Source organism: Sylvia atricapilla, chromosome 14 (assembly GCF_009819655.1).
Source record: "Sylvia atricapilla isolate bSylAtr1 chromosome 14, bSylAtr1.pri, whole genome shotgun sequence".
Lineage (NCBI taxonomy): Eukaryota > Metazoa > Chordata > Aves > Passeriformes > Sylviidae > Sylvia > Sylvia atricapilla.
In genome coordinates, this window is record NC_089153.1 from 2,096,300 (window position 1) to 2,111,131 (window position 14,832).

Below are 14,832 nucleotides of genomic sequence, written 5' to 3' on the forward strand. Positions count from 1 at the left end.
AGCCCGGTGTTTTCCTGGACAAAGCATCACACACAGACAGCAAAACAAAGAGCAGCCAGGGTCGGGCAGCACCATGAACACGCAGGGCACAACAATGAAAACAAACCAAACCAAGAAGATGGGTCCTTTGTACCAGCCCCACTCCCTGAACTCTGCTCCCATACACCACCAGCCTGCTCCCGCAGGGAAACCCCACACTGATGAGCCCACAGGGATACCCTGAGATGTTGTGGACCGTTCATTTACTCCACTTTGGCCAATTCATCACTGTAATCTCCACTACAGCCACTGATCTGATTTGTCTGGGAATGGCATCTGCTGCTCAGAATCAATCTGGAGTCATTTACATTTGCCCAGCGACAGCATGGGTGTGTTCTTTTAAGAAAAACAAACCACAAACATCATTAAATTAATCATCCTATCCTCCTATTTCTCCCAAAAGAGATTAATTCTGTTTTGCTCAAGTCTGCCTCGCTACCACATTTTCAGAGCATATTGTCTGAAGTCCTCTCTCCTGAGCATGTGCACCAGAGCTCTCCCGTGCTTTAGAACAAAGAGCACATTCCCTTTGTTGTCCTGGAGCAGCAGCGATGTATGAGATCAAGAGCTGGTCCCTGCCTCATTGAGCTTCTCCTGTTCTGCCTGGTCCCAGGTGCCCAGAGACATATGGGATTTGCTGTGGTGGGCACGGCAATGCAGAGAAAAGGCAGGATTGCCTCTTCCCCAGCTGCCATGGAGACAGCAAGGCAGAAAGCCCAACATGGGTTTGAGCTTGTTTCTGGCTTAGGGTCAGTGCCAGGCTCCCCCCACGATCCATCCAAAATCCCTGGCCTAAGCTGCTGTGTCTTTATTGTTATTTAATTTGGGTCAAATAGAGTTAAGAGCACATCCCCTGTTTTTTTGATTTTCAGTTAAAAGGCGGGCTGTGCTGCCCTAGCACCAAGCAGAACCCTGCAGTTCAGAGAGCTCGTGGTGCTACAGAGCTTCACCTGTCAGCAGGACACACACTTGTACAGGTTTAACAGCGGAGAGAGAACAGCGAGCTGGGCTCAGGCACCTGCAATTGTCCCTTCTTTAAAGCCTGTACTACCAAGAAGTGCCTGGGGAATTCACACACCGGGCATCAAAACGCTGGGAAGAGCACGGGAACAGTACATTGGGGAGTGGGCTGCTTTCCAGGATCTGCCTGTTTGATCACCAGGGAGATGTCAGGGCTGGGCACTGAACATATGAGAGCACTTTCTATTTCCAGCCTTTAACAGTGTCACACAGGTTTGGGATAAAAAAAAAAAAAAATCCCCCTTCATTTAACTTAAAACAGGATGAAAGAAACAGGGGAAAAAAAATCTGCAAGAGCCGTCTTGTTGCAAATGTGGACACAGACAATTGGGGAAAACCAGCAGGAATTAAAATCCACTGGGTTTTTCCAGTCATTTTAGCAGCAGCCTGAATTTGGGCAAAATCTCTTCTTAAAGTCAGAGCTTAGTCCGTGCTGTGGGACCCCATGTCACAACATGGGGCTCAGAGCAACCTGGTCCAGGGGAAGGTGCCCCTGCCCATGGCAGGGGGTTGGAACAAGATGAGCTTTAAGGTCTCTTCCAACCCAAAGCATTCTGTGATTCAAGAGCAGCTGTTCCAGGGACTGTCCTGGGCACTCACACATCCTCAGCAGTGACACTGTGGCTCATGCACCAGAACTAACATGTCACACTTGTTCAGCTCCCCACAAACAGTCTGAGGCTGCCTTTCCCCTTGCCATGGCTCTTCCCATGCCACAGGTCACTGCTGTCTCTTACGCACTGGGAAGGGGATGGAGCTTGTGAAGAGATCCGGGCTGGGAGCTGGGGCGAGTGTCACTGTCCCATGACCTGAGAAAAGTCCCTGTCACTGAGCTGAGGGGGTCTGGACTGCACCAGCTCCGTGCCCTGAAGAGCCCCAGCACGATGCTGGAAGAGGGAGCAGTAGAGCCTGCTCTGATGGGGCTCATTTACTGCCTTCTCACAGCAAAACAATTACAGCAGCTGTGGTGCACTTCTGCATTAACAGGGCTTTGTTAATCGTCATTTGAACTGGAGCAGAAATGCTTAGAAAGATTTTCCTTGATTAAAATGTCGTCAGTGATGGGGAACTCAACAGACCTCTGAGAAAACTATTCCAGCTATAGCTTTGCTTTAAAGTCCAAGGCCAGTTTCAACTACGAACACTTTATCTAATTACATCAAACCCTCACTCAATTTTAGCTTTATCAGCTGGAATAGCAAAGTTTAATCACTTCAACAAATTGGCTATAGCGATCTCTTAATTTTCTGATAAGATAGATTATTGAGCCAGATCCAGGGAAAGAGTCAGGCACAGGCAGCTGCTACATTAAAGATGTTTCATTGCAAGCTCTGACACCAAAATCCAGCACCCACTACTCCCATGTCACCATTTCAAACTCCACAGGAGCTGCCCAAGTGGCCACCAGGAATCATAAAGAGATACAGTGCCTGAGCCAGTCAGATGTAGAAGCACATCACCCAAATTTACTCCTGATTATTCAGAGAATATAATCCTCAGATCTGCCCCAAAAATATATAATCTTTTCATGTATAAATTATTCTCGAGCCAGTCTCCTCATACACAATGACCTCTGGTTGGGGTATTCACAGAGAGAGCTGCAATTCAGTTAAAGTTCTTTCTTTCAAGGGAGTTCATCCTCTGAAGGGGATCCCTGTCCCTGCTCATGAACCAGGAGAAAAGATGGGAGAGGCAAAGAACAACATTTTGGTGTCAGTGGTCTCTCACTGGGGACCAAGACAAGCAAACCTTGGTGGGCCAGAGGCAAGAGAGCGCCAGTCAAGAGCAGGGTAATCACTTGACAGGTCCCTGCTCTGCTGCTGGGCTTCTTTTCCGACCTCACACACACCTCACAGAGAGCTGGGGCAATCTCCCTCACTGGGGATATTCCAGAAGTGTCTGGACACACTCCTGTACTGTGTGCTCTGGGATGACCCTGCTGAGCAGGGAGGTGGGACCAGGTGAAGCTCTCTGATTCCCTCCATCCTGTGGTTCTGTGAGCACACCTCAGCAGCACAGAGCTCAAGGTTCCAGGACTGGTCAAAGGGAGTGATTTCCAGTTGCTACCATAAAGGGAGAGGAATTAAAGATTTTTGACTCAGGAAGGAATTTGCATGCTAAGAATCTGCTTTAGCAAAGAGGCCTTTCTCTGTGAATCCACTGTCCAGTCCTTCAACCATCTCCTGACTTCCCCTGGAGTTTTCCCTCCAGTTCCTGAGGTGCAGACACCAAACCCAGACACACCACTGCCAACAGCAGCTGTCACAGCCCCACCAAACACAGCTGACACAGGAGCAGCCCTATTTCTGGCTCCATCAATGACAGGGACACTCAGAGCTGCCACTCATGGACCTTCCAGCACTGAAACTGGCACACCAAGAAAAGAAACCTTCATCCCATAGACAAATGAAGAAAGAGCCACTTACCCACTTGTTCCAGGTCTCTGGGTCTGAGAGAAGCGCCAATCTGTGTTAGGCTGAGCTTGCTGCAAAGAAAAAGAAGAGTTTTAATACCTCCATTCTCGCCTTTGAAAATGAAAGTGAACTGATCCTGGATTATTTCAGTCTGGAATATCAGCATGTTCTGTCCAAGTGAAGCAAATCAATTAGAACAAAGAGAATGCTCCCCCTCCCCTTTCTTGAGTATTTCTGAAGCAGCATGAATACCAAAAAGCATGACAAAAACTGTTCAGAGAATAATCTTCCAAAGCAGCTCAGGATACCAGGCTGTGAAAGAAATGAAGCATGAAATAAACTGATAAGGGCATGAATTCAGTGGCACCACAGTAATGAGCTTGGAGGAGGAAGGGGGGTGTGAGGGGGTGGCAGAGTTAATTGATACTGAGAAAGATGCTTTTAATACTCTAAGGTAAAATAGTAACAGACCTTCCTAATCTCGCCTTCTTCTGTCCTTAAAAAGGCCTGCCTGGCATCTTGTTTTCACCCATTGTATTTGAATGACTTTTCCTAGCTGCTGTGGCCTTGGAGCACTACAATATTTTTTCTGTCCACAGAGAAAAGAATAAACTTCCGACAGCAAGAGGAAAAAGCATTATTTGTTCAGGAGACACAATAACCTTCAGACACAGCAGCACACTTTGTAACCTCATTAATAAGCCCCCATATCGCTCTCTGCCCGTGTTATTTTACAACCAGACAATGAACATTTTGTAAATAAGGAAGGACATGCAGTAAGCTTGTGTATTCCTGTTTGAATCATGCCTTTGTGGAAAGCACTAAATAGCACAACTGTTTCTGTCGGGAAAACACACACACTTCCGAAAATCATGATCATCTTAATTAACTCCAGAGTGATGACATACTACCTGGAAAGGACTACACTTCCCTCAGCTATTTTAGGAAGGAGCAGTTCATAGCCCATACATAGTGGAACATCAGTTTTATAGGATTATTCTGCTTGTACATGCAATTACTAAGGAAAAGTGAAGACGAGTAGAGCTGACCTAGATTTTTATTTAGTAGATGTGCTCTCACTAATTTCTCCGCAGCTTTGATGATACTCATGAAAGAAGATATTAGAATAAATTACTCCCCTAAAATAGATGCCCCACTGGTCCCTATGCTGCATGCAAATGAAGCTGTTTAAAGACTTGCCCTCCAGATTTCAGATGCGCATTTTTGCACACGTTGACACACAATGCTGCACTAGATAAGCCCTTCCCAATATTTTGAATAGCCCTTCCATATTTTGAATTCCTGTCGTAATTACCATTTTCAAATTTAGGGCAGGCATTTGTGGCACAAAATTGCTTTACTTTTTATATCCTGAAGTTATAAAAGCTCCAGCTAAACACAGTCACCTACATCTATATTTAGGCATCTGAGTACAAACAGCTCAAGTTTTCAAAGCTTGCCGCTCCTCAGCCTCTTCAAGGCCAAGGGCACGTAAGGTCACCAGGATCCTCGTGAACAATGTCACTCCTGACATTTCGGTATTTTAGTGCTTAGTACTGAGTTCAGCTCCTTGCTCAACACGACCAAGCTGGAAAATGATCCCTTGCCAAGGCACAGTCAGTAATTAATAACACTTGGGGTTTGAGAAACGAGCCATTTTTACAATGCACCTCTAAAACTGAGCAGAAGAAACACAGGCAGACTTTCCTTTCAGATAACCTCCCCCGCACCGCAGCTCATGTGCCATGCACGAAAAAGGGAACCAAGAACAGAACCAAGAAGTAAAACCCCCAAAAAACCTGTTCCTGAGCACACTAAGAATCACTTTAAATAGGAACAAGTACGAGCGGGGCCTAGGGGAAACTCTCCACTGCTACAAACACAGAGTCTTTGATTCTACAATGCTGCTCAGCCCCTTCCCCCACCTCCACCAAGCCCAGCCAAAACTTTCACCTGCCACATCCCAGGAGGTGACAGTGACACATGTTCCCTGAGGCCACTGTCTTAGGAGGAAGGACAGACAGAGAACAGCCAGCTGGCCTGGATCTGACAAACTGTTGCACTGAGCAGAGAGGACAGTAAGGAAGAGGCATCTCTTACCCCATCGCAGGGACTCGCTAAGGTGCTGGTCACCTGCTCACAGGCAACCACAGTCTCCGCAGTGCTAGAGTGGCTGAAGGGCTTTACAAAGAGGAAATCACTCTGGTCAGACATGGGCGAGAAACAAGAGGTGTAATTCTGTGCCTGGGAGGTCAAGCCCGCTCCTCCCACGTCCAGGTACTTGATGAAGCCATCTGGCTTCATCTGCCCTCGGAAATGGGAGGCGGGCTTGCGGCCAGTCCCCCGGCAGCAACCCACAAAGGTCCAGCCGGCACTGCCAGCTTTGAGACACCGGGCAGCCACCAGCCCGAACATCAGGCAGGACACGAAGGAGATGGACACCAAGGAGATGATGAGGTAAAGCGTTAGGTTGGTATCCTCGGGAGAAGACTGGGGGAGATCCAAGGACTTGGAGAAGTCCTGCACACTGTTTTCCTCCGGAGAAATGACTATTACCACAGAGGCCGAGAGGGGCGGCGTGCCATTGTCCCTCACTTCCACTACCAGCCTGTGGGAATCTTCTGACTCCCTGAGAGCCTGTGCAACCCTTATCTCCCCAGAGCGGCGTTCCACTTGGAAAGGCAAAGCCTCAGCAGACTCCTGCAGCTGGTAGGACAGCCAGGCATTATGGCCACTGTCAGCATCAACTGCTACAATTTTAGTTACCAGATAGCCAGGCTCTGCCAAGGCCGGGATGGCTTGGTGGAAGGCAGAGCCCTTGGGGACAGATGGGTAGACAATGTTGGGAGCATTGTCATTTTCGTCCAGGACAAACACATGGACCACAGCAGTGCTACTCAGAGCGGGGGACCCAGCATCCTTCACCTCCACAGGCACCTGGAACACCTTGTCCTGCTCGTAATCCAGAGCTCGCACGGTGTAGATGGTGCCATTGTCCTGATCTATTCGGAAGTAGGTTGAGATAGGTACATCCTGCATCCCATTGTCCAGGATGGAGTAAGACAGCTTGGCATTGTTACCCTCATCAGGATCTGATGCTGACACTGAAAAGACAGAAGTTCCAGGAAGGGAGTTCTCCTGAATGTGAGCTGTATCAAAAGGGCTGGAGAAATTCGGTGCGTTATCATTCACATCAGCGATGCGGAGATAAAAGGTTTTTTGTGTGGCCCTCTGTGGGGACCCTGAATCCACAGCCCTCACTGTGATGTTGTATCCACTGGCCTTCTCCCGATCAAGGGGACCACTGGTGACCAGCGAAAAATGCTCTTTAAAAGATGACACTAGTTTAAACGGGAGCTCTTTGGCTATCTGCAGACGGACTTGCCCGTTGTCACCGGAATCGCTGTCCTTCACACCAATGAGGGCAATCACCGTGCCTGGGGCTGCATCCTCCTGCACTGGGCTGGAGACAGAGGTCAGCACGATCTCTGGGCTGTTATCATTGATATCAATTAATTCCACTCGCAGGTGACAGTGGCCTTCCATGGCTGGGGATCCCTTGTCCCTGGCTCGAACTGCGATCTCGTAAGCACTGCATTCCTCATAATCCAGCAGGGCTTTGGTTCTGATCTCCCCTGTACGGGCATCTAAGGAGAACAGTTTGGTGAATTTACCAGGTGAGTTATTGCTGGTTTTGAAAGAATATTCCACATCCCCGTTGGGACCTTCATCCAGGTCAGTGACATTCAGCTTGGTGACCAGAGTACCCACTGGCACATTCTCCTCCAGAAGTACCTTGGATATGGGTGGGTCACAGACAGGAGGGTTGTCATTTGCATCCAAGACATGGATAGTAACCCTGGCAGTGCCAGTTTTCACTGGATTCCCTCCATCCAGGGCTGTCAGTGTTAGATGATGAACAGGCACTTTCTCTCTATCCAGGGCTTTTTCAAGTACGATCTCGGGCATTTTAACACCATCTCCTCTCACGTTGATGCTCAGGGCAAAATGCTTGCTGGGGCTGAGCTCGTAGGTGGAGATGGAGTTGGAGCCCATATCCGGGTCTTCTGCTACCTCCAAGGGCAGCCGAGTCCCAGGGTTGGCCACCTCAGTGATCTCCAACACCACCTCTGGCTTGGGGAACTGGGGCGCGTTGTCGTTCACGTCGAGGACATCCACCTCAACACGGTGGAGCTGGAGGGGATTCTCCATGACAAGCTGGAGGTGCAGAGAGCACGTGGGGCTCTGCCCACACAGTGCCTCCCGGTCCAGCCTGCTGTCCAGGAGCAGCACACCTGCCGCCAGGTCCACCTGGAAGTGCCGCTGCCCACCCTCGCTCACCAGGCGCAGGTTGCGGGCGGCCAGGCTCCGCACCTCCACCCCTAAGTCCTTGGCCAAGTCGCCCACAGAGAAGCCCGGCTCGCGATCCTCGGGCACGGAGTAGTGGAGCTGGGCGCAGCTGGGAGCCGGCAGGCAGGAGAGGGCTGCGAGCAGCAGCGGGAGCTGCCATGGCAAACTCCGTCCCGGGAGCATCCCGTGCCGGGGGCGCGAACGGAGCAGCGCGGAGAGGAGCGGCGGCGGCTCCGCGCAGCCTCCCCCTCCTCCCCGCCCCCGCAGCCGGCCCCGGCAGCCGGAACCCCTGCGCCCCGGGAGGGGTCCGAGCGGGTTGTGCAGGGAGGAAGCCGCCGCCGGAGCCGCCGGAGCCGGACACGGAGGGATGGAGGAGGCGGGGGAGGGGGCGAGCGCAGCCCGGCCGGCTGAACCGCTTCTCGATACGCAAAGACACACAAAGTCGGCGAGCGGAGGGGATGGACCGAGTGACAGTTTTACGTCTCTCCACAGCCCCCTCCTCCTCCTCCTCCTCCTCCTCCTCCTTTTCCTCTCCCTCCTCCTCCCCTTCTCTATCTCACCGCCTTCCCCAAAATACGCACGGCGTAGCCCCCCCCTTCCCCCGCTGCCGCCACTCCGCCCCCGCAGCGCCGGGAGGGCGCCGGGGACTCCCGGCAGCGGGAACCCCGCTCCGCCCCGCCCGGCTGCTGGCACCGGCCACCGGCCGACACCCCCACCCCAAAGCCGGGCGGTTCGGTGCCGAGCCCCGCGAAGACCGGGGTTGTGCTCAGGCTGGAGACCACACTCCCGAGCTCACCTCGCTGCACAGGGTGCGATCCGCGGAGGGTTTCACAAACATGAACTCGCTGATATCCGAGACTGGCGAAAAGCAGGAGCGGTAGCGAGGGGCGGGGGGTGCCGTTGCTGTCACCTGCACGCCCATCACAGTGTCCCCTTTCTTAGGCTCATAGTGCAAGTTCCCAAAGATGTGGCTGGGAGGAGGCTGAAGCGTGTTCACGCTCTCCACGCAGCAGCCCTGGTTGGCAGGTGCAGAGCCCCGCCGGAGGCACCGAATGCCCAGCGCTGCCATTCCCACCAGCGAGACGGTGGAGATGAGCACTAGGGACACAATCAGATAAAGCGTAATAGTGGGCAAGCCCCCACCATCAGCTGCCCGAGCCTCGGAGCCCTGCAGGGCCTCTGGGCCCTTCTCCTCCACCAGCACCACCAGTGTGACCGCTGTGGAGAGCGGGGGCTCCCCGGCGTCCCGGACCACCACCAGCAGCTCGTGCTCAGAGGCGTCCGTCTCCTGCAGAGCCCTCATGATCCGGACCTCCCCGGAACGTAGGGCCACGCTGAAAAGCCCCAGGTCTGTGGCTTCCACGAGGTGGTAGGATAGCCAGGCATTGCGCCCCGAGTCCGCATCTATTGCCACCACCTTGGTGATGAGGGCAGGAGGGACGATGGAGGGGGAAATTCGGAACTGAGTAGCAGAGTCCTCCCCAGCCCTGGGGAAATGCACTCGCGGGGCGTTGTCGTTCTGGTCCACTACAAAAACATGAACCAGTGTTCTGTTCCTCAGGGCTGGGGAGCCACCATCAGAGACCTCCACATGGAACTGGAGATAGGTGGTTTGCTCATAGTCAAAAGGGAATTTGGCAGTGACCTGCCCATTTGTGGGATGTATCGAGAGGTAGCGAGTAGGATCCAGGCCTGGATCTGTCCCACCAGCTCGCAGGATGGAGTAGGACAGGCGGGAATTCTGCTCCGAGTCAGGGTCGGCAGCAGAGACTGTAACCAGCACGCTGCCCACTGGATTGTTTTCAGCCACCAGCACTTCATAGGACGCTTGCTCAAACTGGGGAGCGTTGTCATTGACATCTATCAGGGTGATTGGCAAGATGGTGTGGCGGGAGAGTGGGGGATTGCCCAGGTCCGAGGCAGAGACGGTGACATTGTAGTAGGCGACGTGCTCCCGGTCCAAACGGGTGCTGGTGAGCAGCGAGTACTGGTGCTCATAGTCTTTGCGCAGCTGGAAGGGAAGATCTGGAGACACGTGACACAGGACCTTGCCCTGATCACCAGAGTCCCTGTCTCTGACGTGTATCACAGCCACCACGGTGCCCGGCAGCGCATCCTCGCTCAGGGTGCTTGAGAAGGAGGTAAGAATGACCTCAGGAGCGTTGTCATTGACGTCAGTGATTTCCACCACCACGCTGCAGTGCTCCTCCATCGTGGGCGACCCCATGTCCTTGGCCTCCACTTCAATCTCATACACTGTCGCTTCCTCAAAGTCCAGGTTGCCCTGGACACGAATCTCCCCAGTTTGCTCATCGATGGCAAAGATCTGGCGTAAGGCAGCTGAGTTGTGGCTACTGAGGGAGTAGCGGATGTCTCCGTTGGGTCCTTCATCCACATCAGTGGCATTTAACTTCACCACGAGGGTGCCCAGAGGCGAGTTCTCCACCAAGCGTGCTCCATATGATGGTCTGTCAAAGACCGGGTGGTTGTCGTTGGCGTCCAGGACCTGAATGGTGATGCGTATCTTGCTGGACTGTGGGGGAGAGCCCCCATCTTCAGCAGTCAGGACCAAGTAGTGGAAAGCTCTGAGTTCCCGGTCCAGGGCCCGCTCCAGCACCAGCTCAGGGAACTTCCCACCATCGGTGCGGGCCTTCACGTTGAGGTTGAAGTTGTCATTGGCACTCAGGTGATAGGTCTGCAAGGTGTTGGTGCCTACATCGGGGTCCTGGGCTGGCTGGATGGGGAAGCGGGCACCCAGAGAAGCCAGCTCATAGATCCGCAAGGCAACCTCATCGCTGGGGAACTCCGGGGGGTTGTCATTGATATCCAGGATCTCCACCTCAATACGGTAAAACTCCACCGGGTTCTCGATGGCAAGTTTCAAGTGGAGGAAGCAGCGTGGGTTCTGCCCGCAGAGCTGCTCCCGGTCTATCCTCTCGCTGACCATAATAACACCAGTGTTCACATTGACAGAGAAGTACTGGGAATCCAAATCCGACAGTACCTGCAGATTAGCTGCCGCCAGTTTAGCCACATCGGTGCCCAGGTCCTTGGCGATATTGCCCACAAAGGCACCCCGTGTGAGCTCCTCCGGGATGCTGTATCGGATCTGAGCAGATGAGCTGTGCAAGAACAAGCAGAAGGAGAAGACACGCGGCAGCCCCAGGGACCGGCGCGCCTGCCCTGCCCTCGGCATCCTTGCCGGGTGGCCGGCCGGGGAGCGATGCCCTCGGCGCCGGGGGCCGCGCTCAGCGCTCGCCGCTCCCATTCATTGTTTGGGGCGGACGCGGCTCGACGGGGCGGGGGGAGCGCGGCCGCGCAGCCGCCCCGCCATTGGCTGCGGGCGCGGCGGCGCCGCTCCAATCGCCGCGCTCCTTCCCCAGGACAGCAACACCGGCGCCAATCACGGCCCGCGCGCCGCCGCCGCGCGCCGCGAACCGGCGCGGCCGCTCCGCGCCCCCCGCGGGGACCGCGCCGTCGGAGCGCCCGGCAGCGCCGGACCCCGCCCCGGCATCGCCGCTCACCTGGCCGCGCTCCCGCAGCGTGCCGGCGGCGGGCAGGAAAACCCCGCTCTCCCTCGGCAGGGTGGCGGGGGTTGGGCAGGGCCGCAGGAAGGTGAAGTCGCTCCGCTCGGAGCCCGGGGAGAAGCAGGTGCTGTAGCACTGGGACGGGGAGTCGGTGGGTCGCAGCGTGACCTCCATGTACTTAAGGGTGCCGTCGGAGCTGAGCTGGAGCTTGGGGCTGGAGTGCTTGCAGAAGTCCCGGGAGGGCGACTCGCTGAGCCAGCAGCAGCAGTAGGGTGAGACGGCGGCACGGCCCCTGCGCCGGAGGCACCGGGCGGCCAGGATGGTGACAGTGGCCAGTGCCACCGTGCTAACGGCTGCCAGCGCGATGATCAGGTAGAAGGTCAGGTCCGGCTTCTCCTTGGCACCAGCCAAGAAATCCTGAGGATTGAAGCTCTCCTCCAGGGCTGCCTCCTCCAGGGCCACAGTGATGGTGGCAGTGGTGGACAGCGGAGGGTCACCGTTGTCCATGACCTGGACGACGAGCTGCTGCACCGCCATGTCGCTGTCCTGGAAGGCACGCGCCGTCCGCACCTCCCCGGTGTACAGCGACACATGGAACAGGGAGGGGTCGGTGGACTCCGGCAACAGTCGGTACGAGAGCCAGGCATTGTGCCCGGCATCTGCATCCACTGCTGACACCTTGGCCACCAGGTAGCCTGGTGGGGCAGACAGCGGGACCTTCTGGGGTGCCGGCACATCATTGTCACTGGCAGGGTGCAGGATGGTGGGGGCATGGTCATTCTGGTCCAGCACAAAGACATAGACGGTAACATTGGCATAGAGAGGGGGGGACCCCGAGTCCCTCACGACCACAGACACTGGCAGAACCTGCAGTACCTCGAAGTCGAAGGTGCGCTGAGCATAGAGATTACCATTGTCAGGGTTGATGTGGACAAAGGAAGAGATGGGGGCATCCTGCACTTGGCCACTCTCTATAGAGTAAACAAGCCGGGAATTATCCCCGTCATCAGGATCTGAGGCAGAGACGGTGCACAGCAGGGAGCCAGGCGGGTTGTTCTCCTGGAGAAAGGCATCGTAGGAGGGCTGCAAGAAGCGTGGGGGGTTGTCATTCACATCAGATATATTGAGGAGCAGCGTAAGTGTGGTGGTGAGGGCAGGAGAACCACCATCCTGGGCGATCAGCTCCACTGCGTACTGTGAGGTAGACTCTCGGTCCAGGCTCTTCTGGGTGACCAGGGAGAAGTGGTTCTGAAGGGACCTGATGGCAAAAGGCACATCAGGGGAGATCTCCAAGCTCACATCCCCATTGGCCCCCGAGTCTCGGTCCCGTACATTGAAGAGCCCCACAACAGTCTCCGGTGGGGTGTCTTCTGGCACCGGATTCAACAGGGAGGTGAGCAGCACCTCCGGGGGGTTGTCATTGGCATCCTCCACTTGTACCTGCAGCACGCAATTGCCCTCGAGCTCTGGGACCCCTCCGTCGTGGGCTCGCACATAGATCTCATAGAAACGTGATTCCTCAAAGTCCAGGGCCCCACTCACCCGGACCTCACCAGAGTGGGGATCCAGAGTAAAGAGCCTCCGCACTGAGTCGGAGGTGTGAACCCCAAAGGAGTACTGTGTCTCCCCGTTGGGACCCTCGTCGGGGTCAGACGCATTGACCCGGAGAAGCACAGCCCCCACAGGCGTGTTTTCCGGGACTTTCACCTTGTACGTGGTGCGGTCAAAGATGGGCGCGTTGTCATTGACATCCAGGACCTGGACCGTTATCTGCGCCGTGCCTGAGCGCGCTGGGCTTCCCCCGTCCACGGCCGTCAGCACCAGCTGCACTTCTGGCTGCTCTTCCCGGTCCAGGGCACGCTCCAGCACTAGCTCCGGGAAGAGTTTGCCATCCGGCTGCTGCTTGACATCCAGGGAGAAGTGGGAGTTGGGGCTCAGCCGGTAGGAGCTCACAGCATTAGTGCCCACGTCAGGGTCCTGTGCGCTCTCCAGGGGGAAGTGCGCGGCCACCGTGGCAGACTCGGCAATGCGCAGGGTGCGGTGGGCAGTGGGGAAGCTCGGGGAGTTGTCATTCAGATCCAGGATCTCCACTTCCAGGCGGAAGAGCTGCAGGGGGTTCTCTGTCACCACCTGCACCGACAGCACGCAGCTGGCAGCTGCTCCGCACAGACGCTCGCGGTCCAGCCGCTGGCTCACCACCAGCGTGCCGCTGTCCAGGCGCACGGCGAAGTAGCGCAAGCTCTCCTCTGAGCCCAGGCGCAGCCTGCGACCTGGCAGCTCCTCCACCTTCAAGCCCAGGTCCCGGGCCACGTTCCCCACCACGGTTCCCAACTCTGACTCCTCAACCACCGAGTAGTGGATCTGCCCGGAGACCCAGCCCCAGCCGCAGAGCAAAAACAAACTCAGTACTTGCCATTTCCAGGCGGGTCGCTGGAGGCTGACACTCTCCATGTCCGTGCACATCCGGCCCGGGACACAGCAGGCACTGAGGAACTGCGAATAAATCCCTGGGTCTCTCTTCCACGGCTTAGAAAACAGCTCCGGGGCTCCGGCAGGCTGCGGCTCCAACTGTCAGCCTCCAAGCAGAGGGGGTGGGCTGGGGGAGGGGAACTGAATCACAGCCCCAGCGCGGAGGTGGGAGGGGGGGAGAAGCAGATTTTCCCCCCTCGCTTCAGATCAGCGCCCAATTGGCCGAGAGCTCCATCCCCTCTCGGCCAGCAGTGGCTCCGGAGGTGCGGGAAGCAGGGGCCTGAGCCGGCAACAGCGGGGCTGCCACCCCCGGCCTCCCCTCTGCCAGCCTGACTCACTTGCTCCGACAGCTCGCTTTGCGTTCACAGGGAAACTGCACGTCCTGGCAGCCTGGAAGCAAGGTACAAGCCCTCCCTGTGTGCTCCCCCTCCACAATGGTGGCTTCACATCATGCCCACAGACAAAGGGCAGCTGTCATGAACGAAGGCCAAAGGACTTTTCATGCCCGATGAAAAGGTGCTTGTTAGAGCCCTGAGGTGCCAGGGGCTCTTCTCTCACCCCTCTTCTCCCCCTCAGCTACTGCTTTGGCTGCTGCCTGCACCCCATGATTGCCTCTCTGAGTGAGGCATCACTGCCACCAGTACCAGCACCGGCCAGGAGACCTTGCACTGAGACGGAGACGCCCACCCCTGCCAGCCCACCCTGGGAGTGGGAGGCTGAAGGTGGAAAAGCAAAGGCAGGTGAGCCATTCCAAGCCAAAATACAATTGCTCTCAATGCACACTTGATTGGAAGCCACTTCCTCACCCTGGGGCAAGGAAGGGGTCAGTCTTCACAGTACTGAAATCACTGCAAACACACTGAGCCAGACAATAAGGCCACTAGATCACCACAGGATCACAACACCAGGTCAGGATGTCAGAGTGGGAAGGAAGCCCAGAGCCTCCCTCCCACCTGGCAGACACACACACTGATACTCTCTGGCAGATACAGCTTTGCAGTCAGTCTCCTGAG

At 55.6% G+C, this 14,832-nt stretch overlaps 1 protein-coding gene across 6 annotated transcripts in view; it reads right to left on the bottom strand.

Moving 5' to 3' along the window:
- LOC136367357 (protocadherin gamma-C5-like) overlaps window positions 1–14,832 on the bottom strand; it is a 73,184-nt gene that overhangs the window by 17,386 nt on the left and 40,966 nt on the right. For 3 of the 6 annotated variants that reach the window (XM_066328895.1, XM_066328896.1, XM_066328898.1), the window contains exon 2: window positions 3,486–3,544. In XM_066328895.1, the coding sequence (XP_066184992.1) occupies window positions 3,486–3,544 (59 nt within the window). Of the gene's footprint in view, window positions 1–3,485; window positions 3,545–5,573; window positions 8,108–11,347; window positions 13,912–14,832 lie in introns of those variants that run through there. The other 3 variants (XM_066328894.1, XM_066328892.1, XM_066328897.1) reach the window with 3 other exon arrangements.